The sequence below is a fragment of the Oncorhynchus mykiss genome, chromosome 17, assembly GCF_057628025.1.
Source record: "Oncorhynchus mykiss isolate SJ-2025 chromosome 17, ASM5762802v1, whole genome shotgun sequence".
NCBI lineage: Eukaryota > Metazoa > Chordata > Actinopteri > Salmoniformes > Salmonidae > Oncorhynchus > Oncorhynchus mykiss.
The window spans coordinates 60,195,527-60,221,867 of record NC_143038.1 but is presented as its reverse complement, the minus strand read 5'-3'; the positions used below and the strand labels follow the sequence as shown (position 1 = coordinate 60,221,867).

The following is a 26,341-nucleotide window of genomic DNA, read 5'->3' as shown; positions in this document are numbered from 1 at the left end:
GGACAATGCTGAATGCATTGACTAACTTGCCTACCCTTCTACTTTCAGTCTTTCTATATTTTTCATATCCTTAGATATTTATTTTATTTTATTTATTTTTTCACCTTTATTTAACCAGGTAGGCTAGTTGAGAACAAGTTCTCATTTGCAACTGCGACCTGGCCAAGATAAAGCATAGCAATTCGACACATACAACAACACAGAGTTACACATGGAATAAACAATACATACAGTCAATAATAGTAGAACAAAATAAAACAAAAAGTACAGTGAGTGCAAATGAGGTAAGTTAAGGAAATAAATAGGCCATGGTGGCGATATAGCAATTAAACACTGGAATGGTAGATCGGCAGAAGATTAATTTTCCTTTCAGGAAATAGCCAATAGTTGTTTTGAAACATAGAACTCTGTACACATGCGCCGACACAACATGGTCCAGCAGCAGTGCACATTCTTCCCTGGCAGACCTACAGTATAGGCTAGTACTCTGCACCTTATCCTGTAGCGTATATGGTAGCCGGACTCAGTCATGACACTGTACTGTTAATACCTGCTTTTATATTTAGTCCCTGTATGCTATAGCATTCTCCATACTGGGATGACTGCTGACATGATGGTCCCAGCACCAGTCCCACCCTCTGACTGTCCCCTTAAAAAGCAGATTAAGTGAGCTGACTGCACTGGTTTCTCAGCGTTCCACTTGTCATCCCTCCATTGACAGAGAGGTCTACTGGTGTATTAATACACATAGCAAATGGCTTTTGGAGCAAGAGAAGGAGAGGGCGAAGGAAAGAGCCTTTAACCCTTGCTTGAACCAGTCACTTGACCGCTCTTTCCCAGAGAGCTAGCTAAGCCACAGAGAATCATGATATAGATCCACACTAGGGGTCGACCGATTATGATTTTTCAATACCGATACCGATTATTGGAGGGCAAAAAGTCGATACCGATTAATCGGCCAATTTTTAAAATGTATTTGTAATAATGACAATTACAACAATACTGAATGAACACTTATTTTATCTTAATATAATACATCAATACAATCAATTTAGCCTGAAATAAATAATGAAACATGTTCAATTTGGTTTAAATAATGCAAAAACAAAGTGTTGGAGAAGAAAGTAAAAGTGCAATATGTGCCATGTAAGAAAGCTAACGTTTAAGTTCCTTGCTCAGAACATGAGAACATATGAAAGCTGGTGGTTCCTTTTAACATGAGTCTTCAATATTCCCACGTAAGAAGTTTTAGGTTGTAGTTATTATAGGAATTATAGGACTATTTCTCTCTGTTCCATTTGTATTTCATATACCTTTGACTATTGGATGTTCTTATAGGCACTTTAGTATTGCCAGTGTAACAGCATAGCTTCCGTCCCATTCCTCGCTCCTACCTGGGCTCGAACCAGGAACACTACGACAACAGCCACCCTCGAAGCAGCGTTACCCATGCAGAGCAAGGGGAACAACTACTCCAAGTCTCAGAGCGAGTGACGTTTGAAACGGTATTAGCTCGCACCCCACTAACTAGCTAGCCATTTCACATCACATCGTTACACCAGCCTAATCTCGGGAGTTGATAGGCTTGAAGTCATAAACAGCAGAGCTGCTGGCAAAACGCATGAAAGTGCTGTTTGAATGAATGCTTATGAGCCTGCTGGTGCCTACCATCGCTCAGTCAGACTGCTCTATCAAATCATAGACTTAATTATAACATAATAACACACAGAAATGCGAGCCTTAGGTCATTAATATGGTCAAATCCGGAAACTATCATCTCGAAAACAAGACGTTTATTCTTTCAGTGAAATACGAAACCGTTCCGTATTTTATTTAATGAGTGGCATCCATCAGTCTAAATATTCCTGGTACATTGCACAACCTTCAATGTTATATCATAATTATGTAAAATTCTGGCAAATTAGTTCGCAATGAGCCAGGCGGCCCAAACTGTTGCAAATACCCTGACTCTGCATGCAATGAACGCAAGAGAAGTGACACAATTTCACCTGGTTAATATTGCCTGCTAACCTGGATTTATTTTAGCTAAATATTCAGGTTTAAAAATATATACTTCTGTGTATTGATTTTAAGAAAGGCGTTGATGTTTATGGTTAGGTACACGTTGGAGCAACCACAGTCCTTTTTCGCGAATGTGCACGGCATCGATTATATGCAACGCAGGACACGCTAGATAAACTAGTAATATCATCAACCATGTGTAGTTATAACTAGTGATTATGATTGATTAAGTTTAATGCTAGCTAGCAACTTACCTTGGCTTCTTACTGCATTCGCGTAACAGGCGGGCTCCTCGTGAGGCAGGTGGTTAGAGCATTGAACTAGTTAACCATAAGGTTGCACGATTGAATCCCTGAGCTGACAAGGTAAAAATCTGTCGTTCTGCCCCTGAACAAGGCAGTAAACCCACCATTCCTAGGCCGTCATTGCAAATAAGAATGTGTTCTTAACTGACTTGCCTAGTTAAATAAAGATGTAAAAAAAAAAGAAAAGAAAAAAAGAAGAAAAATCGGCGTCCAAAATTACCGATTTCCGATTGTTATGAAAACTTGAAATCGGCCCTAATTAATCAGCCATTACAATTAATGGGTCGACCTCTAGTCCACACCAGTGAAGTACTAAGATGTGAGAACAGATGGCTCTCCCCACCTGCTACCAGCCATGTTGGTTACGCTGATACCTTTACATATCCATTTACTGTGTATGGAGTAGCTTGGGGGTCTGCCCTTTTACCTGAGGCTATTTCTATCGTACCTCAAATACTCCATTGACTTCTAGGTCAATTTCATAGATTTGTTCAATACTTTAATTCAGTTATTTTTGTATTGTTTTAAGTGAAAATAAGCACCTGCCCTTTGTCTACCTGTCTGTATGTCTGTCTGCAGGGAGTTTTATTTTATGATTTTTTATGATTTGTTCAATAATTTATTTTATTCAGTGGTATTTGTTATTTGGGTTGTTAATGACTTCCTGTCCTCTTTCTGTCTGTACACAGGGCGGGGAGACAAAAAACCTCACAGCCATCCTTCATCGGGAGGGAGGTTCTCTGGGCTTCAACATCGTGGGAGGACGACCATGTGCGGTAGGTTACAAGTGGCATCTCTGGGTTACTGTTTTATCTCATTGATGGTCAGCCAAGTGTCATATGGGAAATCAGGAATGGAGGCAAATACTTGAACTACGATTAACTATAGTTTTGTGTTTTACCCCAATACCGACATAGCTTGCACACACAGTGCTAGTATTTTTTGGGCTCCCGAGTGGAGCAGCAGTCAAAGGCACTGCATCTCAGTGCAAGAGGTGTCACTACAGTCCCTGGTTCGATTCCAGGCTGTATCATATTCGTCTGTGATTGGGAGTCCCATAGGGTGGTGCACAATTGGCCCAGCATCGTCCGGGGTAGGCCGTCATTCTAAATAATAATTTGTTCTTAACTGACTTGCCTAGTTTAAAAAAAGGTCAAATTAAAAAGTATCTCTCTTGAGCCTATGTGGATAGATCGCATGGTGTTTGTTTAATGGTTAGGTTTAGCGGATTTGTGGTTTATAATTACTTCATATGAGGATCAAATTAAGGATTATGACTGTGCCCACACTATTGTCCTCTTTAATTGAGGCGACTATGATGACATGGTAAAAACAGACGTGGTGTGAAGTGGGTCCTCTGCCCTGAGCTGATAACCTGTTATGGCCTCTGTGTTTGCTGTCTCACTGTCTGCCATTGGCTCCCAAGAGGAGAGGGAAGGAATATCACTGCTGATCTGGGATTAGGGCACATATTCACAAAGATTCTTAGAGTAGAAGGACTGCTATAGGATCAGTTTTGCCTTTCTAGATAATAATGAATACAGTTATATGGAAAGGGGAACCTGATCCAAGATTGGCAATCTTACTCAGATACTTTTTAAATTTGGGCTCAGAGCTCAGTTAGAACTGGGTCTCGTATACTTGGAGCATCTCAATCTCTGTACAGTGTAAGCTGGTCCCAGTTCGCAGTGTATTTTTTTGCTGGGAAGAATGTGTGCCAAAGTGTTCCACTCAGGGCTGTTGTTCTGTGGTTAATTTAAATTGCTATAGTGACGCACTTTGCTGTGGCGACATGGATTATTACAGTAAAACGTTTTACAGCAGGAAACTATAAAAAGGACCAAACACCAAAAGCATTTTTTCTTGATTCCATGGTCTTTCCGGTTCCCTTGACAGAACCATGCATCAACCCAAAGAGAGTTTTGACAGTGAAGAGTTATTGCTCATTATGTACATTGAAATATGCACTTTGCAATCAAATGAAAAGAGCTCTTTGTTATTTTTACATCTGGGGAACTGATCTGCGGGCCTACAAAACACAGGAGGCAGGTGAGGGGAGGACAGCTTGTAATAATATCTGGAATGGTGTAAATTGAATGGTATTAAAACACAGAAACCATGTGTTTGATACCATTCAATTTACTCCGTTCCAGCCATTACTATGAGCCCGCCCTCCACAATTAAGGTGCCACCAGCCACCTGTGTTACAAAAGGGGGTCCCATGCACTCAACGTTTGCTCGAATTGTCTTTAAGGCTAGAATAACTTCATAAAGAGGTCACCAAATCCTCCACAAGAAACGATTGATTAATGGCGTTTTCACCCTTGACTAGTGTTGATGCGATTCAGAGACAGAGTTGGGTTGGACACCAGGCTGAGTATGATTAAAGGCTGGCCTTCGTAGACACTCTAGGGTCTAAGTACTGAGTTTATCCACACTGTGGCCCCAGGGCAGGGGGATGCATGGCAAAGCATCAGTCCTCTCACTCTCCTGCTGTGACATTCCCTTGGCAATCCGTGCCATTTTGGGAGGAAATGTGTTTGTTTCACAGTTAAAAATGTGCTGTGATGAGCTCGGGAAAAAAAGGAAGCAGACCTGAAATAATGAATTGCAGCATTCACACCTTGACTTCTAAGGTTTCTTTAAGTATTCCATATAAATTTAGCACACTGTCGCACGACTTGGCAGAGGCACAGGGTTAGTTTGATGTGGTTTTAGGAGAGAGCTGAGAGGGATGTTGGCAGTGCTTTGTTAATCCAATCGTAGCTCTTACAACTCAGGGGTCAAAGCCTCACTGATGGACGCAGAGTAACTCATATCCTTCCAACACATCCATTCAACATTTAGCCCCTCTAACGGGCTGGGTCAGAGTTGTATTATCCAGCCCTAGGAAACATGTCAACTGGCAGGCATTTTGGCACTGGGGCTCTGTGGAGCCCAACATTAAGCCCTGTGTAATGTGCACCTGCAACCACTTGCCAGTCACTACAGGCTGTTGAGCCCTGCGGTTAATCGCTGGGTTAACAAGGCTGCGTTGATGACTGCAGTTGCGTTCACATGTAAAGACCGGCAGGGTGTCTCTGACCCTGATTGGTGGGAATGGGTAATGGGAAAACCATTTTGAATTGTCTGCATAATGTCCTCAGGACTTTTGAAAGTAGGTTAGGCAGATTTAGCAAGAGACTTGTTTAATATTTTAAAGATATTATTTTTGCTGAATATTTTAAAGTAAATTAGCATGTTTTGTAATTAAATATTTTTATGTAATCATCTTCAATAGTTACAACTATTTCTTAATCAATTTCATCAATGTGTTATCTGAGATGATCAGAAATGGGTCATTAACATGGCAGTTTTTTCGCCACAGGACGACCATGAAGGCACTTCGAATGAAGGAATTTTTGTATCCAAGATCGTTGAGAAGGGACCAACAGACAAGGAGGGAGGCCTTCAGATCCACGACAGAATAATGGAGGTATGTGACTGACCTTCTGTACCATTTCGTGTGAAGGCCAAGAACCAGGAGGTGAGGTAGCTTCTGGGGCATTTAGCACAGCACTTAGCATGTGTCCATTTTCTCCATGCTAAGAAATAAAGCAACAGATAGTCTGATGGTGATAAACGATCAAAACCAGGAATGGTTTTAAAAAAAAATACAGACACGACAGTAACAGATAAACATTGCTAAACAACTTTGACTATATTTGCAGAAGTTACATGCAGCAAATGTCTCTTATGGTAATCATTAAGACTTTTAGTGAGACATCACTGTAAATAGAGTTAGACCAACCTGAGCCCAGGCTGTCTCTCTATGTTTGCTATAGCTGCTCAAAAGAGGCACTCGTTTACTGACTAGCTGACGAATTCCTTCTGACAGACCTGCTGTGGAGCAGCATCCTCTCGCCTTCATACAAAATCTCACTGTGTAAAGGTCATGTGCTCCCGCGGGTCACTTTTAAGCGTGTACAGAAAACCAACATCACAAAGGTTTATTTTATAGTGTGAACTAGAGGTTGTCACAAAGGATGCATGGAACTCAGATGTTAATTTAACTGTGCATTACTGTATTTGTATTTTTTATCGATCCCCATTAGCTACTCTTCCTTGGGTCCAGCAAAATTAAGGCAGTTTATACCATTTTAAAAACATTACAATACATTCACAGACTGTGTGCCCTCAGGCTGCTACTCCACCACTACCTCATATTTACAGTACAAAATCCATTTCTACGTGTGTGTATAGTATGTATGTTATCGTGTGTGTATGCATGTGTCTGTGCCTATGTTTGTGTTGCTTCACAGTCCCTGTTGTTCCATAATGTGTTTTTTTAATCTAATTGTACTGCTTGCATGAGTTACTTGATGTGAAATAGAGTTCCATGTAGTCATGGCTCTATGTAGCACTGTGCGCCTTCCATAGTCTGTGGACGTGGGGACTGTGAAGAGACCTCTTGTGAAATGGCTTGTGGGGTATGCATGGGTATCCGAGTTGTGCGCCAGTAGTGTGCGCCAGTAGTTCAAACAGACAGCTCAATGCATTCAACTCTCATAAGGTATTATCAGAAGTAGTGATGAAGTCAATCTCTCCTCCACTTTGAGCCAGGAAAGATTGACATGCATATTATTAATATTAACTCTCTGTGTACATCCAAGGGCCAGCCGTGCTGCCCTGTTCTGAACCAATTGCAATTTTCTTAAGTCCGTTTTTGTGTCACCTGACCACGACTGAACAGTAGTTCAGGTGCGACAAAACTAAGGCCTGTAGGACCTGCCTTGTTGACAGTGCTGTCAAGTGCCTTATCATGGACATACTTCTCCCCATCTTAGCTACTGTTATATCAATATGTTTTGACCATGACAGTTTACAATCCAGGGTAACTCCAAGCAGTTTAGTCAACTCAATTTCCACATTATTTATTATAAGATTTAGTTGAGGTTTAGGGTTTAGTGAATGATGTGTCCCAAATTCAATGCTTTTAGTTTTAGAAATATTTAGGACGAATTATTCCTTGCCTCCCACTCTGAAACTAACTGCAACTCTTTATGTGTTGCAGTCATTTCAGTCGCTGACACGTATAGTGTTCAGTCATCCGCATACATAGATACTCTGGCTTTCCTCAAAGCCAGTGGCAATTCATTTGTAAAGATTGAAAAAGTAAATGGGCCAAGACAGCTGCCTTGGGGAATTCCTGATTCTACCTGGATTATGTTGGAGAGGCTTCCATTAAACAATACCCTCTGTGTTCTGTTAGACAGGTAACTCTTTATCCACAATAGCAGAGGGTTTAAAGCCATAACACATACGTTTTGACAGCAGCAGACTATGATCAATAATGTCAAAAGCTGCACTGAAGTCAAACAAAACAGCCCGCACAATCTTTTATCATCAATTTCTCTCAGCCAATCATCAGTCATTTGTATAAGTGCTGTGCTTGTTGAATGTCCTTCTCTATAAGCATGCTGCAAGTTTGTAAATTAGTTTACTGTAAAATGGCATTGTATCTGGTCAAATGCAATTTTTTTCCCAAAGTTTACTAAGGGTTGGTAACAGGCTGATTGGTGTGCTATTTGAGCCAGTAAAGGGGCTTTACTATTCTTAGGTAGCGGAATGACCTTTGCTTCCCTCCAAGCCTGGGGGCACACACATTCTAGTAGGCTTAAATGGAAAATATGGCACATAGGAGTGGCAATATCATCTGCTATTATCCTCAGTAATTTCCCATCCAAGTTGTCAGACCCTGGTGGCTTGTCATTGTTGATAGACAACAATCATTTTTTCACCTCTTCCACACTAACTTTACGGAATTTAAAATTACAATGCTTGTCTTTCATAATTTGGTCAGATATACTTGGATGTGTAGTGTCAGCATTTGTTGCTGGCATGTCATGCCTAAGTTGCTAATCTTGCCAATGAAAAAATCATTAAAGTAGTTGGCAATATCCATTGGTTTTGTGGTGAATGAGCCATCTGATTCAATGAATGATGGAGCTGAGTTTGCCTTTTTTCCAATAATTTAATTTAAGGTGCTCCAAAGCTTTTTACTATCATTCTTTTTCATTTATCTTTGTTGCATGGTGTAGTTTCTTCTTCTTTTTATTCAGTTTAGTCAAATGATTTCTCAATTTTCAATAAGTTTGCCAATCGGTTATGCAGCCAGACTTATTTGCCATTTATTTTGCCTCATCCCTCTCAACCATACCATTCCTCATCAATCCACGGGGATTTGAGTTTTTACAATCATTTTCTTAATGGATGCATTCTTATTAGCAATTGGAATAAGCAATTTCATAAATGTGTCAATTGCAGTGTCTGTTTGCTTCTCATTACACACCACAGACCAACAGATATTATTTTAACATTGGAATCACTACAAAACTTCTTATACACTATATTAGGCCCAGCCTTTGGGACTTTGGTTTTCCAAGATATGGCTACTATTTTGTGATCACTACATCCGATGGATCTGGATACTGCTTTCAAGCAAATGTCTACAGCATTAGTAAAGATGGGATCAATACATGTAAGCCGCAAGATGACACATGTTTCCCTACAGCCGTCTTTGTCAGACCTGAGCTGCATATTTTCAGAGCAATGACTAGATGTTTGTGTTTATCCATTGAAATATGTTTTTTTTAAGTATGCATCAAGACTACATTGATAATAGTAGTTTCTGTCCTGTAGTTCTTCCACTTACTCTAAGATACGTTCTGAGTTCTGAGCAAGCATCACACTTTCGCATTAAGTATGCATTGATACTTGATAAATGGGAGATTTGAGCAAAAATGTAAGCTACATGCTCAGATTTGTAGTTACTATGCATCCCTTGGTATTGACATGCATACAGATACTGTACAACAACCTATCCCTCAACAGTAACCACTTCAAGCAGCAGTAACAAGTGGCTGAATTCCCACTGTTCATTAAGATATATCATAAGATCCCTTGACAATAGGCAGATTTAAGCCACCAAAACCGACAGCAGTTCGGTGCCTAGTGACTAAGACCTATGGGGCCTCCAAGTGGCCTTGTTGCCTGTTCTGTAAGGAGAGATTTGTTCAAGTGCTGTGTGTGTGTGTGTGTGTGTGTGTGTGTGTGTGTGTGTGTGTGTGTTACCAGGTGGAATCAGTGTACTGAGCCATCTGAGAACACCTCTACAGGATCCTGCTATGCTCAGTTAATAGCCATCCATCTTTTATCAATTAAAAGAAAGCAGATTTAGCTTAAGGACGATATTGGAGCCACATTGGTGTTTTTGTCTCTGTATTGTCTTTGACCTAATGGGGGAGAAGTCACAGAGAGGAGTGGGTAGAGCATTAGGAGAACAAGGACATGTAGAACCTCAGGACAAGACGAGAAACCAAACCGATCCAATTAATAATACTCATTGTGTACACTGACGGTGCATGGTTGCTGTATCCCTGGGTGCTTTTCATTTGATAGGGAATCTGATAGAGGTGGTTTAAGTTTCTCAATCTCAACAATCCTCTTTGTTACAGCTAAGCAGAAAAAAAGTACCCTTTCATATTTTAAAAGGCACAATAGTTCAGTTTTGTTTCCTACCTGGGGGGATGGAGGTCTCAGTGGGACCAAGTGATGAACTGAGGGGGAAAATGAATAGCAAGAACCCACCGGCAGTTCCGTGTACTGTACTCCCAACCCTGTGTGGCTAAACCAACAGCCTGTAGCCTCATCCTGCTCTGCTCGCTATGTAGGGCCCTGTGCACAGCTGGAGCATGCATTTTTAAACCTGTGCCACCGGAACCCTCCCAGTACTGCTACTTTTCTCTACTTTAAAGTTGGATGCAACGTGATTCATTTTGAATGGTTGTTTGTGGATGTGGCACATTTATGGGGGGGGGGGGTGGCAGGTAGCCTAGTGGTTAGAGCATTGAACTGACAAGGTAAAATTCAGTCTTTCTGCCCCTGAAGAAGACAATTAACCCACTGTTCCCCAGTAGGCTGTCATTGTAAATAGGAATTTGTTCTTAACTGACTGACTTGCTATGTTAAATTAAGGTTTAATTTATTAATTTCCTGGCATATTGGTATGTAGGCTATGTGTGAGTTGAAGATCTTGTTTAAGTCTGGAAAGTATTCGTCCAAATCCACATGGTATGTAGCATTCTGGTTGTATTGTGATAGTTTTGGCTTGACTTTCTGCTCAGATTCTCAAAGGACTGGCTGACATGACAGACATCAGGGTGTCACTTATCATGCTTTTACCATTCTGATTTCATTGTCCCTATCCCCTTTACAGTTGGGCCTGCACAAGAGAGATGTGAGATCCAACAACTTTAGTGCTTACTCATCACCACCAACAACACCCTCCTACCATTTCCATTGCCTTTGGAAATGAAAGCCCTTTTTTTAATGAACACCATATGAAAGTAGATAATCTAAAAGCAGATAATGTGGATCACCATTCATGCATCACAAAAAAAACCCAGAGCCTTGCCTTGCTGCGGGGATCAGCTGGCCTATTTGGAGCCATTTACATAACATGTGGAACTACGACATAATAACAAGTTCAACTGAGGAGGCAAAAGCACTGGGGTCAATTCTTTCATAGGAAAACACATGGTGTGGTGTTCCATCTTCCCCCTGTGAAGGTTGTCGTTCCAGGAAGTATACATGGATGGGGCGCAGGTAACCTAGTGGTTAAGAGCATTGGCCAGTAACCGAAAGGTCACTGTTTTGAATCGCTAATTGAAAAATCTGTCGATGTGCCCTTGAGCAAGGCACTTAACCCTAATCGCTTCTGCAAGTCGCTCTGGATAAGAGCGTCTGCTAAATGACTGAAATGTAAATGGTCCTGGCTTGTTCCTCGGTAACAGCCTCTTCGTGGGGGAGTGTGATGGCAGATGTCCCTCCTCTGCAGCGCTGCTAATACTTCAGCCTGGGATGAATCAGCTCATGAATGCCTCCTTGTTCAGCACACACATTTTCTCATAACCTGGATCTGTGTTTGCTTTCGCTCGCTCTCTCCGCAAGCTAAATATCTGGTTCAGAGTGGATGTGTTTGCCTGAGAAGATTTAATAAATAGGTTTATTTAAATGAAACTCATGTGGCTCGGTATAGGCAAAGAGAGCTCTGTGTTGTGTACCTTATCTCGACAGGGGGACTTACTTTAGTCAATATTTTCACATTTGTCTTAAAGTGAGATGCTGTAGTAGATGTAAGAAATTGTTTTCAAACATGTTTAACTCTTGATGTTTTCCTCTTTTCTTTTTTATTTTACAGTTGCCTAGTCATCTGCCTGCACATTTCATGTAGCCCAGGTCTCTCGAGGCTAGATCGTCACATTGACACACCACACATTGTTAGTGCTTATACAAGGAAATGTGCTTTACTGTTTTTGTCTCTAAGAAATGTCTCCGGGTGTTTACTCATGCCTCAAATGTTATGCTGAATCCTAGCACCATTGTCTGCGGGACTAAACCAATGTCACAATCCCAAAATGACTGTTCCTGATCTCTCAGGGAATGGAGTTGTTTTTGTAAACATTCCAAATACAAGAATGGGAGTAGAACGAGGACACTGAGGCTTCAGTTGTAAATGTCACCTTGTAAATCCTCTGTAAACACTCTCAGGTCATGAAGGTTGAAAAACAACAACTACTTTAAAATAAACTGACATTGAGGAGAAACCAGTTGTAGTCTTGAGAGGCCATGTGTCATTGCCAGCAGATATGTGTCCAACTTTAATTGTGGCAGCAATGTAAGCTGTAGTCAAGAACTCACACAGGGCTGTGGAGTCCTGCTAAAGCCTGTCTAATGTCAGAATAATAGTCTTTAGTGTTGTCATTGTTTTTACTTGCTTGGTGTCTTTCTCTCTCTCTGGCCCTGTTTCGTCTGTAGCATTTGAAGTAAAGGCTCAAGCTAAGGCTGTGATAGAGTTTAGCAGCAGTAAAACAACTTTGTGCCGCATCTCCTGTAAATGTCCGTCCCAGGGTGTAATCAACTGTATTTTATTTAGGTCACTGTCGTATGGTACTGATTTAAGGAATGTGCTTTTGAGTTTTTCCCCAGAAATGCATGTGATGCTCCCCTTCAGGCATAATGTAGGCTTGTTGTTACAAAAGTGACTCTCCAGTTCGATGGTGGGTTGACTAGCCACCCTGAATACAATGTAAAAGCCTGTCATTTGTTTCTACACAACAAACATAGCATAACATATGACATATGAATTCACTTGCAATTACTTGTTTTTCTAACTTGCTTGGAATTGCATGGGGACTAGGGAGGACTGGTTGAAAAATGTATCTGCTAATGACCACATGTCTGATATGCTATGATACACTATTTTGACTTACCCATCCCCTTATTTTTATTAATGTTCAAATGTTTATCACAAGACTGTTGAAATATGTTAACTGCTACAGCTGACAATTGCCAAGACATCAAGGTAACATTTTACTTTGGCTATCTACTGAGTGCCATGTTGTACCCGCTTACATTCCCAAATCAGGATTGTTTGAAGGATAGGTGACTAGAAAACAGAATGCTATTCATTTAGACAGTTACGTGACCTAGTCCGGTTAGAGTGGGGAGGTGACACCTTCGTTCAAGGTCTGGAATTTTGTGGGTCACGCCAGAGCAGTCCTTCCTTATCTCCACGTGACCGCTTTGCTGTAAGGTTACTCACGGTGCACCACTTAACTCCCCAGAGCTATTTTAGTGGCGACTCACCAGCCAGACCTTCCCGGTGCTAAATGGCAGCCTGACTGCCTGGCCAGGAGTTGTGAATGGTGGCTGGTAGAATTGTTTAGGGAGTTGTGGAAGAAACAAAGCGTGCATGTTGATGAGGCCTAATTCTGTCTGAAGTCCTGTTAGCATTTCTCCCACTTACATTTTACATTGGTCATTTAGAAGACACTTATCCAGAGCGATTTACAGGAGAAATTAGTTGAGTGCCTTGCTCAAAGGAACATTGACAGATTTTTCACTGAGTCGGCTCAGGGGTTTTGTATGTTACCTGAAACTGTCACGGTTGTGTGGAGAGACGGACCAAGGCGCAGCGTGATTAAAGTTCCACATATTTGTTTAAAGCGAAACTTCCAAACAAAAAGAACCAACGAACCGCAACATCAGCAGCGCTACATACACTAACTCAAAACAATATCCCACACAGCAGGTGGAAACAGGGAACCCTTCAGTATGATCCCCAATTAGAGACAACGAACCTCAGCTGCCTCTAATTGGGAACCATACCAAGAGCACCAACATAGAAATAATAAACCTAAAACACCCCCTAGTCACACCCTGACCTACTATACCATAGAGAACCAAGGGCTCTCCATGGTCAGGGTGTGACAGAAAATGTATTTCAAAAATGAGTGAACCTTTCAAACTTGGGTTAAAAGGATTTAGGGATTTTCATCACTTGACTAGAATGAGATGAACTCTCCCGCTAAATAAAGGTTAAATCATTTATTCATTTTTTCCCCCTGAGAGGGACAGAATGCCAGGTCCGACAGCATGGCGTGGGCAGTCCATCCTGATTGTCGCTAATAAGTTGTCACAGCACATGGCATCTTGGACAAGACAGGCGTTATTTCTGACCCGGAGGCTGTAAGGAACAGAAATGGCAGTTATTTCCCTAAGGGGGATCACATGTTGTTTGGCATCCCGAGACAAGAAGCAGGCCTTTGTCAGGGCCTTTATTGGACTCAGGCCCCCGTGCAGTCGGCCGGCTCCTCTCTCTCTCGGTCTCTTGCTCTCTCTCTCACTCTCTGTTTCTCTCTTAGTCGCTCGCTCCCTGCTCAGTGCAGGCAGGCCAGTCTCAGCCCCATGCTGCCCAGCACAGGGAGGCACATTCCGAGCCTCTTTGGCTCATCTAAGGCAGGACATTAAATCAAATCTAACTTTTAAAGAGGCCATAATCAGCTTCTGGTAGTGGCCGCTGCGCTGTGCAGGGCGCACAGTAAGGAACAGGCACAAGGCACATTTTTGTTTTTCCTTCTCCGTATGGAAAAGAGAGCAAAATAGATTTTTGAAGCTGTGGAGTGATTACATATACAACCCTAAGACGGTATGAGGTGAACTGTCACCTCGTGGGGCCCGCCGCTTCTCTTCATCTACACCACCACTGTATGCCAATGCCACACACAAAAATATCGTATTTTCCCCTCCGTCTGAACAGCATCCCTTCCTCAAAGCAGAGTCGGCGGTTGATGATTTTCATGGAGACTCAATGTTTGACCTACTATAAATGTGTTTGCTTTTGCTCTGACAACAGTCTCTCTTTATTCATAGAACTCATTCCCTCTGTTAATTTTAGGGCCCTAAAAGGTTTTAGGGACAGAAATAGACAGGTGTAATTAAGGCTAATTTTCCTGCCAATCAATCTCTGGGCTTGTGTAAATGGCTCAGTGACAATAGGCTGAGGTTGCCCTGCACCAGCTGCTCTCCCTGTCAGCCCCCGACCCCAACCCCTCCTCCCCCTGTGGACTGCCCACTGTCTCCCTAATTAACTACCCTCAATTAAACGCTAATAGGCTGATTAACAGACCCTTGTTGGTGCTGTAATGGCCCGTTGTTTCCTCCTGGTGCCCCTCTGAAATGTTTCCTGACTGCTGTACGTTAATCACTGCCCATTCGGAGTCCTCTCTCTGGGCTCGGCAGGCACCAGCTTGGCCAGCTTCACGCTCCACTGTCCTCCAGCTAATTCTACTGTGATTGATTTCCTTACCAAAAAAGCCCAGAGTCTGAACCACAGTTGTTTCTATGATTTCATCTGTGTATTATGTCAAATAAAAAAGTCAGGGAGGACTGGTGATTGTAAGAAATTATCCATGAAGTAAAATTTGGCCGAGGCAGCTAGTGCTGCTAACCCACAGCTGTACACTTTAGGATAAATCACACATAATGCTGACATGCATGTGGTTTGGGCTGGACAGTTTGGGTGTAGGCTTTTTTATTTGTAAAATAATCATCATTTTATGGGACTGGAGCCTTCCAAATATGGAGTTTAACTGATGGAGCAAGTTAAGTATCTTTTCCTAATATGATACGTGGGAGTTTTTTATGACAGTCCAGCATTATGGTGATACATGGAAGTACATTCCTGGTTTACTTCCTGGATATTTCCTGGATCATCTTTTCTAAAGTTGGCTTCAGACGCTGCGCGTGTGCATGTGTGCATGTGTGCATGTGGCTGTTCCTATTCAAATGGCCATACTGTAATTTGAACAAAGTTTGTTCAACATTTCAACAGTGACTTCATGTTCCAACATCAGTCCCTTCAGCAGGCTATATCTATAGATGTCCAGCTCTACAGACGTCTCATTTACTATCATAAATCATATACAGAATGAGAGGGGATTGAGTGTGCTCTCTTCAAATGGAAACTTTTTATAGCCAGGCTCTTGTAAGCTGTGAGTGTTAAATTGATTTTCCATTCTTCACCAGCACTTTAATCATGTACATTATACTGTTGAACTATATTGTATATGCTGAAATTCATGGCAGGAAACTCTTCGTGCAGAGTAGCTTATAACAAAGACCCCATAAAAGCTCTTTGTCTTCCTCCCTGTACTGCAGTCAGACTTCTGTCTGAAGTGCTCGGTTACTCAAACTCACTATTCCTTTTGAAAACGTTCTTATCTCTCCCTGGTTAGTGCCAATAGATGTTACTGTATTGTTTATTTTGCTTTGTAATGTCCTTTACAGATTTTATTTACACGGAAGAACACAAAGGGTTGACATCAATTTACTGCAGGTCATTCTCCCTCTTCCGACTGGCAGATGTTGGGTGATATCTGAGCTAATTGGAATACTGTACATCACCTTGCAGATGTTTCTTTACAGAAATCAACGACTGTACCATTCACGCAGAAAACATGCTCAACCATTTACAGTACATCTTAAAGAGACCTGCTTTTACATCCCATTAGGCTGTACCCTGTCTAGACAGTGGATGGGTCACAACGTGTCATTGGAGGCTGAAGTGGTATCCCAGGATGCTTTGGCGCAGCACAAAGGGTGGCAGGGAGGTTGGACAGGCAGACAGTGATGATTCAAGGCTTCACGGTGGCAGCCTGGTCTCCATTGTAAAATGCTCTCTTCCAATCGCTAATCCTGACAACATGGACCGCTTTAGAATTCTACTGCTCCCACCCTCGTCAGCGTCTCTTCACAAGGGTTTTAGATGGCCTCCCTTTCACTTGCCAACAAAGTAGAACTGGTGGCCGCTGCGCGCCTTTCTGATGCAAATGTGTCTAAATGGAAAAACATTGTTAGAAAGGCTTGGTTCATAGTCTTGTGTTATGCTGGTTTTGCCTTTCTCTCGTTCTTCTGTGAGAGATGTTTCGCTTTCAAGTTTTACCTTTCTGTCTGATTCAAAACTTCCTCTTTCTTTAAAAAGAGACAGAGAAATTGCCAGAACTGCCACATCGAGGAAGCAGTGGAGGAACACATACACGTGGCGTGGGAGTGGGGCCAGGCTGCGGGCACCTCCCTCAAAATACCTCCTCGCTCCACTCATGTCTCTTCTGTATGCGGATGAGGAAGCCTGAAGCAGGAATCAACGTTCTCCCTTCACTGTCAATGTAGAGTAGAACTATTCTCTCTCTCTCGTGAAGGAGAGCATTACACATCCTTTGATGTGTTTGCTGATGCTGCTTGTCATGTATCGTTGTTTAATCAAGAAAAATGTCTGTTAGTCATTATGAGATGTTGGAGAACATAACTGAAGCAAAGCCACGGTCAATGTAACCACACACTAGTCTGGTGTGTGTGTTTAAAGGGCCAGTGTTGTGTTAAACCAACTGCTAACTGTCATACAGTGTTAGTTAAAGGCTTTGAGGGCGTCACAGATTAGTCTTTCTTGATGAACCATCTGCTGTTTCAAATATATGTACAGCCCAAAGTATTTACTTTATGGAATATTACACTGTTATAGTTATTTACTGAATCTCTGCTTGGCACAACTACTCTCTAGAAACATTCCATTGTTAACTTGATTTAGTGTGTGCAACCATATCACTCTTAAAGAATCTATTAAGTCTGTCCCTATTTTTCTGAATCTCACCATCTCTCCCTACCAATCTGTTTCACACTCACATATACAGTGTGGAAATGAAAAAAAGATGGTGTAATTCAAGCACATTGTCCAGCTAGGACTGGCATGGCGTTAAACAATGAGCCATTGTGGACTGAACTGCTACATTTTTCACCTTCTGTCTATCAACTAATGGCACGGCAAGCAAGGCCTCCTCAGGTTCTCTTTTAAAGACGTCTCTTTCTTTTACTGACATTTGAATGAATCCATTCTCCATTACGATCTGCTCTGCTATTTCCTGAGGAGAATGAAGCAGCGCCCTCTACCCTCGTACCCATATACGGGTTGAAAATTGAACATTTGGGTACTAATAAGCCCCTAAATTGGAACGTAGCGGCAGTACAGTAACATGCTATACATGACATCAGAGTTCAGGCTCTGCACTTCACAGCACTGTATGGGTTTTGACTGACAGTCGTTCTGAACTTGAGCACCGCACGACAAGAATTTGCCCCCATCCCTCCCGGTAATTGAGCAACTTTTGCAAATGGGAAATGCTGAAAATGAAGATGACTCTATGTATTTTGAAAGATGAGATGTTGAGGATTATAGTAAATACTGCCTGTGTCCAAATGTGCACTTCATATTTGTCATATACAGGGTAAACGTTTAAGATCACTATGTTTGATGTACAGTTACAAGATGACTTGGCGTCATACACAGGGTTGTTCTCAACAGAACGAGTCTGTTTGTTTATTGTGAAGAACATTTTCTGATGCACACACACCTGAATACACTCATGACTCTTTTCTATGAGCACCAACATTACCATCGGTTTCTCTGAATTACCCTGTGAAAGCCTAACACTGGAAGATCATATTTAATAAATTAGCTCGTCATGTTGGCAATCAAACACTCTTTTCAACTGATTCCCACCTGATTGTTCCATTATCAGATGATTCCCACATGATTTTCAAATGATTCCCACATGATTTTTCCATTATCTCCAAACTGTTTCCTTTCAATTGCTACCATGGTTATGCATATGCTGTTCATATTTCTTCTGTAAGAAACATTTCAATGTAGCTCTATCCATATAGGCCAATTCCCACGAGTGTAAAGGGTTAAAGAAATAGGATAAAGTATGTTCTTCTGCTGTGAGGTGAGTTGACCCAGATTACATGGGTTTTGGTGGGAGTCCGAGTGCTCTCTTGAGCCTACCTGTCTGGGTTCCCACTGAGTCTAAAAACAGTGGTATCTAATACTGTCAGGCCCCATGCCCTGCACTCAGAGCAGGAGGCTCAGAGCTGGAGTCTACCTCCAATCTGAGACGGAGACCCAGAGAGTCAGGGACAGAGATTAAACGGACCTCAGGCAGAGGTAAGGTCGTTTATCACCCCGGGGGAGCAGAGGATAGAGTGGGCATGTGGAGGGAGAGACAGCCGACAGAGGGACAGATTTAGGGAGTGTCCTGTTGTTGGACACGGTAGGTTATATATTAAATAAACCTCCCCACATCTGCGGTGAGCCTCCAGTTACTGCCAGCGCTGCTTGAATTATGAGAGTTATTTGATAAAGGTAAATGTCATAGAAACTGCAAAACATGATCTTTCTGATACTATATAGACATATTTTACTTGATAAAGTGATGCTCCTTTCGATGCATTTGTAGAATATAGTATGTGCCCACCTCTTCATATACAATTTGATAACTGATAGGCCTAATATTGTCACTCATCAGATTATTGCCAATTTAATCTTGTGTATAGGCTGCGTGAAATTAGCTTTGGTATAGTTTAGGTGTAGTTTCGATGGGCCGGCTGTGCAGGCTGACTGGCATTGTTTGTTTCCCGCTCATCAACTTGGATAGTGTCAAGGATATGTTTTGCATTATTCTAGGCCTACTGCAACACATAGCATGTTTTTGTTCCCCTTTTTTAAAAATGTTTTACCTTTATTTAACTAGGCAAGTCAGTTAAGAACAAATTCTTATTTTCAATGACGGCCTAGGAACAGTGGGTTAACTGCCTTGTTCAGGGGCAGAACGACAGATTTGTACCTTGTCAGCTCAGGGATTTGAACTTGCAACCTTTCAACTGCTAGTGCAACACTCTAACCACTAGGCTACCCTGCCGCCCCTTACAATACATTTGATTAGTAATAGAATTTCATTAAATAATACAGTCCTGTAACTGCTTATTTTTTACTAAGTAAAATGTAAAAGAGAATGGTATCAAACTGCAAGGCACGTGGTCAAATTATTTGCTACTGAAAAATCGGCATAACACAAACTCATAATGACACAATTGTCTTTAGAAATTAAATCAACCTCTTCACCCACCTTAACATTCAGTTAGGCGTAATTTAAATTAAATTGTGAAATAAGGTGCACAATTATCGGCAGTTCGTCCATTTGTCATTCATTCAGTGAGGAGAAAGAGACCCATTAGTGCCTGGCTACAGCGCTTAGTGCTAACGTCCTACAGCACATTGTCTTGGCATGTTAAGTTAAGAATAGGTGTGAAAAACAAACTGGTAGAAAGGCTCTAAATACTTTCCTGTTTTGGGATTTCAAAATTCTGGCAAATGAGCAGTGTAAAATACAAACATTTAGGAAAAGTCAGAGAAGAAGCATTTTATTTATTTATTTACTGAATCAAACGTCAGGGGCCGTTGGCCTATGGTGGTTCTAGTGTTAAACAGGAAGATTCATTTAAGGTTACTTATACTATGTACTCCAGCAATTCAAGGATTGAGAGAGATGGCATTCACTGTATGTTAGAAAACAAGCAAGAAAACAAGCCAACCAAAAACATGGTAACGTGTGTATAAGTGTAGGCATGTCTACTGTGACTCTTTAGTTCCTCATATTTTGTCAAGTAGAGAAGTCGAAAATAATCATTCCCCACTGTTCCTCTGGCCTTAGATCATGGCATGAACACGACGACAGATTTTAAGGGTCTACTTTCCTCTCCTCTCCAGCCGTGCTATATCAGGCCAGCAGCTGCTGGACTAGGTTTCCATACACACTACACCGGATCTTACACAAGGCCCTTTATTTTGGGGCTTATGGCCCTTCTACGATAACAACCAGACCATGCTCAATGTTTATTATCTGGGAAATATGAAAACATTTATTTGTGTCTGTCATGGTGTCTAAATGGGTTTGGCATAGTTAGCCACAGTGACACAGGAGTTGTGGGTTTTGAGATGGAAGGTGAAAGTTACAGAATAGGCAGACCAGCGTGAACAGTACCTCTGTGGCCTGCAGCACTACGGGCAAACACAAAGTCACTTCATTTAGTCAAAGAGAAGTGGTTCCAGACTGTTAATGTCTATCACAGGAGAAAGCGAGCCCTGTGATTATTTTGGTGTAAAGGTCCAAATAAACCCTGTGTAGGTCGTGACCCCACTGATCTGAACCAAATGTGCCATGGTTTCCTAACTTTTGTTGAAAGCATTACCTAGCCTAGTGACTAAGGTATAGCACGAAATGAATTTTTCACAGTTGCCTTCCTTCCCTAAGCTCTTTCTCAGCGAATGTTGCTATAAAACATTCTTTGGGTAATAACATCTCTGCACACATCTCTGCCTTGCTTTATGCACACAATGGTTTATTGACACAACTTCTTTGTCAGGTAGTCAGCAGGCAGGTTTTAGAAAAATTTACACATGCTTATGTGAGCCCAGGTTTTGAAAACAAAACCAAATCAAATTGTATTTGTCGCTACACATATTTAGCAGATGTTATTGTGGGTGTAGTGAAATGCTTGTGTTCCTTTCTCCAACAGTGCAGTAACATCGACCAATTAATCAATTACTTTATTTCATAAGGCTAATATAGTTAGTCAGCCATCACTGCACTGAAACTACATAAAAATCGCAACAGATCGATATAACTGGGAACATTTCCATTTCCATTGTGTACATATCTCTTTGAAGATCGGGTCATCCGTCAAATGCGGATTTTGTTAACACTTTCAAACACATTCAGACTAAGACTAAGGAGAGTCCATGAAACGTTTTGACTATCACGCTCCTGTAATGAACACAATGTCAGACAGAGAGCTGGTTTAAAGTGCAGGGCACAGCAGGTGTTTATTGTGAAGGCCCACAGGAGCAGGCAGGTAGCTGGGTCCAGGGGCAGGCAGAAGGTCATACACAGGGGGTCCAAAACAACAACAGTACAGGCAGGGAAAAGGCTAGTAACGTCTTCCGGGAGATCAGGCAATAGGTAGATAACAGGAAATCTGACAGGCTAAAGTACAGGCAGGGACTAGGCAAAAGGCGTCGTTAGTGAGGCAGGCAAAAAACATCATACACAGGAGGATTGAATTATGGGAAAAACAGAGCTCCAAATAGAGGTGTGTCACAAAACTAACAATACCTCACAATGATGGGGTGCAAAGAACTGAACTAAATAGTGTGTGATAATGACATACATGTGTGTGAACAGGTGATCAGAATTCAGGAGATTGGGATCTGGAGAGTGAGCTGCGTTCAGGGGATCTACGTGTTTGAGTGTGTGAGTTGGAAGCAGACTTTGACACCCCTGGGAGAAAAGGGAGCTGTAATCTTATTTTGCCTCGGGGGCCGCAATGAGGGCCGCACTGAAAATGTGTTATTTCCTCGCCTTAAAAAAGTTCAAAAAATAGTCTTCTATTCAGAATTTTTGGAAATTCCTATGGTCCCTGAAGATCTTTAATTTCTGAGATTATTAGTGAGCTATAATTTCTGAGATTATTAGTGAGCTGTGATTTCTGTGATTATTAAGAAACTGTATAAATTAAGGTCCATTATCATGTATTAACAGTTTCCATTTGGTTTTAGTCATGTTAAAGTATATTGAAATCATAATATATAACTTTTTTACTCAAACCACCCGTGGGCCGGATTGAACCCCTCGCGGACCGGACTGAACCCCTCGCGGGCCGGACTGAACCCCTCGCGGGCCGGACTGAACCCCTCGCAGCCCGCGGGCCATAGTTTTGACACCTGTGATTTACATGGTTCTCAAAATCCGGTCAATATTTATGTAAGCGTGCACATTAGGTCAAGCTAACGGCCCGGGGCCCTGATCAAACAGCCCTTTCATCTGTGGTTTGACCTTCATTGGACTCGGCTCCCAGAAGCCCCTAAAGAAGCTAGGGGTAATCAGATGTCAGGCTGGGTGTTCACCAGGGACTCTGACAGGCATCACCTTACCCCACACACACTGAGCTCTCTCTCTCTCTCTCTCTCTCTCTCTCTCTCTCTTTCTCTCTCTCTTTCTCTCTCTCTCTCTCTCTCTTTCTCTCTCTCTCTCTCTCTCTCTCTCTCTCTCTCTCTCTCTCTCTCTCTCTCTCTCTCTCTCTCTCTGTCCTATAACAGCGTCCCTCATATACTCATATCCTCCTCCTTGACAGATGTGCTTCTCTGGCTGGCTGTGTGGAGGCAGCTCAGCTCTTCAGGTCTCAGGGTAAATAAAGAAGAGATGATTTGATGACATTGGACCAGAATATACTGTTAGGAGATCCACAGGAAACTACACTGGCCCTCTCACCTACCTGACAGTTCCTTCACAACACTGCCTCTGACCAGGGGACTTAGCTAGCCCTGCGCAGTGGACTTGGGTGGACTCTGGGTGTGGGCTGGGCGTGGGCTGGGCTGGCTACAGACGGCTCACTTAGATTCTCTCTGTGTCCAGTCTGTGTGTGGGCTGTGGGAATATTGCCCTGATGCAGATCAACTCAAGAATACTGCTTACACTGTATCATTGATATGACGTCATGACATTGTATAACTACACAATTACTGGGCATAATGCTGCTTCATGAACAGTGAATAAACATCTCTCCTATGTTGTTTGTGTGTGTGTTATCCATACCATTACATATGTTTGTCAGTTATCAGGACAAAACAGTGTATGTGTACTGTAGATTGATTTGTACATTTAGGAAGTGTGGTAATGGTTTGCTGCCCTGTCATGATGAATCATGAACAATGTGTTGTTCCACGGTATGTCATCATAAATGTGTCAAAGTATACCCATATTAAGGTAGACTCTGCAAGATTAAAAAGCAACGTTGCAAATTCTGAAGTCCTAAAGAACATACAATTACTATATGAGGTCGAAAGCCTCTTAAACAGTCGCCACTGTTCTCATTGTGGTGCCGCCTCACATTAAAACATATATATAGCAAGTGGTCATCTAAATGGATAATCCACAAGGCTATGTATTTACTCAGTAAACACAGAGTTAGGATATTTCACCACCCGAGAGGTGTATGGCAGATAAAAGGCCTAACTTTGCGATTTACAATTACTGGAAATGTTTTCAGAGGTTTCTGGAAGTCATTTGTCTGGCGTGGTAAGTTACCGCCACTGTCCTCCAGCAATGGGAGCCATGGTTATGTGTCTGGTGGTTCAGTGTAGCTACTCCTGAGCCAAGTGCAGTCAGAGAGCTCAGTAGGTGGACACTAGCTGTGTTTCGTGGCTCATGAATAAAATTACATGATGCAGAAACTCTAGGGGGGCAGACTCGAGACTCCGGTCTCCAAGCGGTGAGCAGCAGTAAAATATTTCCTAGTTTCCTTTTCAAGAGGCTCTTGTGCTATCAAGCTGAAATGACAAGTAGCAGCTTTTGACTTTGAGACTGCCGCTCTTATGTTGTCTGAAAGATTTCCTTTTTGCTTTCTGTCTCTCATACTCTCTGCCTTTCTCTTTCTGTCTCTCATACTCTCTGCCTTTCTCTTTCTGTCTCTCATACTCTCTGCCTTTCTCTTTCTGTCTCTCATACTCTCTGCCTTTCTCTTTCTGTCTCTCGTACACTGCCTTTCTCTTTCTGTCCCTCTCTCCCTTAATCTCTCTGACTCACTCTCTCTTCTCTACCTCTGACTAATGAGGGATGACTCTGAGGAAAAAAATGTAACTTTGTGGTCCTCCAGTGCTTCATTCCTGGTTGCTGTGTCCAAAAACAGATTTTTTTTAGCTAAATATTAAGTCTGGAAATTTAGCCCACCCCATTACAAGTACCATCTGTAGATAAATTCTCTGCTACATTGTAATCCTCTCATTTAAGTCATACCTAAGGCTATTCTTGAAAATGAAAAAGCTATCATACCATGGCCTCTAAAGGAATCTAAATTATGTTTCCAGTTCACTAAAATTGCAGAAAGACTGCACTGTCCCTGTTTGGATGTATTGTAGTCAGGATATGTAACATGACACACAGCTTGCATAAAACCATATTGTTTATGCTAACCGATTGATTCATATTGCATATTCTAATTGTCTACATGTTTCTTCTGGCTCTAGTCCACCAGTGAAAGTTGAGTTTAGGGCTGGGCGATAAATTTGAATTAATCAAATTAATTAGATACAGTTGAAGTCGGAACTTTACACACACCTTAGCCAAATACATTTAAACTCAGTTTTTCACAATTCCTGACATTTAATCCTAGTAAAAATTCCCTGTCTTAGGTCAGTTAGGATCACCACTTTATTTTACGAATGTGAAATGTCAGAATAATAGTAGAGAGAATGATTTATTTCAGCTTTTATTTCTTTCATCTCATTCCCAGTGGGTCAGAGGTTTACATGCACTCAATAAGTATTTGCTAGTATTGCCTTTAAATTGTTTAACTTGGGTCAAACGTTTCGGGTAGCCTTCCACAAGTTTCCAACAATAAGTTGGGTGAATTTTGGCCCATTCCTCCAGACAGAGCTGGTGTATCTGAGTCAGGTTTGTAGGCCTCCTTGCTCGCACACGCTTTTTCAATTCTGCCCACAAATGTTCTATAGGACTGAGGCCAGGGCTTTGTGATGGCCACTCCAATACCTTGGCTTTGTTGTCCTTAAGCCATATTGCCACAACTTTGGAAGTATGCTTGGGGTCATTGTCCATTTGGAAGACCCATTTGCGACCAAGTTTTAACTTCCTGACTGATGTCTTGAGATGTTGCTTCAATATATCCACATACTTTTCCTGCCTCATGATGACATCTATTTTGTGAAGTGCTGCCACCCCGTGCTTCATGGTTGGGATGGTGTTCTTTGGCTTGCAAGCCTCCCCCTTTTTCCTTCAAAAATAACAATGGTCATGATGACCAAACAATTCTATTTTTGTTTCATCAGACATTTCTCCAAATAGTACGATATTTGTCCCCATGTGCAGTTGCAAACCGTAGTCTGGCTTTTTTGGGTGGTTTTGAAGCAGTGGCTTCTTCCTTGCTGAGCAACCTTTCAGGTTATGTCGATATAGGACTCGTTTTACTGTGGATATAGATATTTTTGTACCTGTTTCCTCCAGCATCTTCACAATGTCCTTTGCTGTTGTTCTGAGATTGATTTGCACTTTTCGCACCAAGGTACGTTCGTCTCTAGGAGACAGAACGCTTCTCCTTCCTGAGCTTTATGACAGCTGCGTGGTCCCATGGTGTTTATACTTGCGTACTATTGTTTGTACAGATGAACGTGGTACCTTTAGGCATTTGGAAATTGCTCCCAAGGATGAACCAGACTTGTGGAGGTCTACAATTTTTTTTCTGAGTTCTTGGCTGATTTCTTTTGATTTTTCCCATGAATTGTGATGCAGTGAAATAATCTGTCTGTAAACAATTGTTGGAAGAGTTACTTGTGCACAAAGTAGATGACCTAACCGACTTGCCAAAACTATAGTTTGTTAACAAGAAATATGTGGAGTGGTTGAAAATGAGGTTTAATGACTCCCACCTAAGTGTATGTAAACTTCCGTCTTCAACTGTATATGTTTTTGCGCGATATTCCAAATGCCTGTATCGCAAGAGTCAGGTTTTTTAAATTGTTTGTTTTTATGAGCGTTTATGTCCCCTTGTTCTCATGTTGTATTTTTGGTCTCGTCTCCATCGCTCCTCTGTGCTGTGTGCACCTTCCCATTTACACCAGAGATCTGTATATTATGATGAGATGCATGGTTGCCAGGTGCTGGCAACCAGCCTTTGGGAGTCATCCCAAAGGCTGGAAGGCAGGCAACAAGTTTAGGTCCAAAATAAGC

General features: G+C 41.8%; 1 protein-coding gene across 3 annotated transcripts in view; it reads left to right on the top strand.

Annotated features, from left to right (window-relative positions):
- Positions 1-26,341, top strand: part of LOC110494603 (E3 ubiquitin-protein ligase PDZRN3-B) — a 562,549-nt gene that overhangs the window by 434,305 nt on the left and 101,903 nt on the right. For all 3 annotated transcript variants that reach the window (XM_090206180.1, XM_090206179.1, XM_021569817.3), the window contains exons 2-3: positions 3,017-3,103; positions 5,695-5,802. In XM_090206180.1, coding sequence (XP_090062306.1) covers positions 5,797-5,802 — 6 coding nt within the window. In that variant the 5' untranslated portion in view covers positions 3,017-3,103; positions 5,695-5,796. The remainder of the gene's footprint in view (positions 1-3,016; positions 3,104-5,694; positions 5,803-26,341) is intronic.